The following is a 1,294-nucleotide window of genomic DNA, read 5'->3' as shown; positions in this document are numbered from 1 at the left end:
GAACTGCGCCACGTCCGGCGCTCGGGTGTCCCAGCCCTTCAGCAGGCCGTCGTCCCCGCCTGTGGGGCGCCGTCACAGGCGTGAGGGCAGCGCGGCACTCAGCAGCGCCCCGCGTGGCCGGTGCGGGGCCCCAGGGCAGCTGCCAGCAGGGCGCCCAGAGAGCCATCCAGGCCGAGCCTGGCAGGAGGCTGGCACGGGCAGGGGCGGGGCCGGCGGCGGCGCATACCCGAGTACACGACGTCCGGCTGCCAGTAGTTGAAGGCGGCCACCCAGGCCTCGAAGTGGTGGGCCTTCCACGAGGCCTCTTCCTGCAGGCCGGCGTCGCCCTCGCTCACCTTGAGCAGGTGGAGGCGCCCCTTGGAGTCACTGCTGACGACCCGCAGGGGCTGGCCGCTGGTGCTGTGGGCGGGCAGTGGGCGGGCTGAGCCACCCTCCGGCCCCGGGGGGGTGGGGGCCTCGTGGGCTTCTCCGGGGAGACCTGCCCTGTCGGCGCGGGGCGCAGCTCGCCGCCCCCCAGCCCCGCCCTCACCTGCCAGCTCTCCCGGTGGACCAGTCCAGCGACAAGGCCAGGCACTGCCCCTCGAGGACGAAGCGGGACAGCACCTGCATCGTGTACATACCCTGCCCAGGGAAGGCTCCGATGGGAGGCGCCGCCTGGCCTCAAGAGGCCCCCGGGGCTGGCCAGCCTGGCCCTCTCGCTGGGCAGCAGAACCGGCCCGCGGGCACCTCCACGCAGCCCCGTGGGGGGCGCAGCTCCCCCACCGTCCTGGCCTCCCTGGCCCTGGCCAGCTACAGCGCAGGTGCCCGCGGCTGGCCAGAGGGAGGCCCAGTGCACAGACGCCTTCGACAGCTGTGACCAGCGCCGGGGGGGGGGGGGGCGCGACTGGCTGCGGCTCCCACCGCGGCGTGGCCCGGGCCGGCCCCTCACGCACTGACCTGGCCCTCCGCCACGTGGAGCAGCTCCACGGAGCCCCCGGCGTCCGCCACGCCCAAGAGGACGTGGCCCCCCACGGGGACGTGGCACCTGAGGAGAGGACCCGCGTCAGGGCAGGCCGGCGCCACCTGCAGGGGGCGCGGGCAGCGGCCACCACCAGACGCACCACTTCATGTCCAGGATGGCCGCCGTGTCCCGTCTGCGGACCTCGGTCAGGGGGCCGGCAGGCCCGTCCTCGCTGAAGCTGTACAGGTAGAGGCGGCCCAGGCGGCTGGGGGCCTCCTCGCAGCACTGCCCATCCTGCGGGAGGGGACGTGTCCTCTGGGGCCGGCAGAACCCAGACCACCGCCCGGAGGCGGC

General features: G+C 75.3%; 1 protein-coding gene across 1 annotated transcript in view; it reads right to left on the bottom strand.

Annotated features, from left to right (window-relative positions):
- DPH7 (diphthamide biosynthesis 7) overlaps window positions 1-1,294 on the bottom strand; it is a 4,739-nt gene that overhangs the window by 1,874 nt on the left and 1,571 nt on the right. Inside the window, exons 2-6 of the mRNA XM_012721149.1 lie at window positions 1,101-1,255; window positions 937-1,024; window positions 530-621; window positions 227-399; window positions 5-59 (exon numbers count right to left, since the gene is read on the bottom strand). Coding sequence (XP_012576603.1) covers window positions 5-59; window positions 227-399; window positions 530-621; window positions 937-1,024; window positions 1,101-1,255 — 563 coding nt within the window. The remainder of the gene's footprint in view (window positions 1-4; window positions 60-226; window positions 400-529; window positions 622-936; window positions 1,025-1,100; window positions 1,256-1,294) is intronic.

Source organism: Condylura cristata, unplaced genomic scaffold (assembly GCF_000260355.1).
Source record: "Condylura cristata isolate star-nosed mole 26May11 unplaced genomic scaffold, ConCri1.0 scaffold00006, whole genome shotgun sequence".
In the NCBI taxonomy this organism is placed as follows: domain Eukaryota; kingdom Metazoa; phylum Chordata; class Mammalia; order Eulipotyphla; family Talpidae; genus Condylura; species Condylura cristata.
This window is presented reverse-complemented; position numbering and strand designations above follow the sequence as displayed.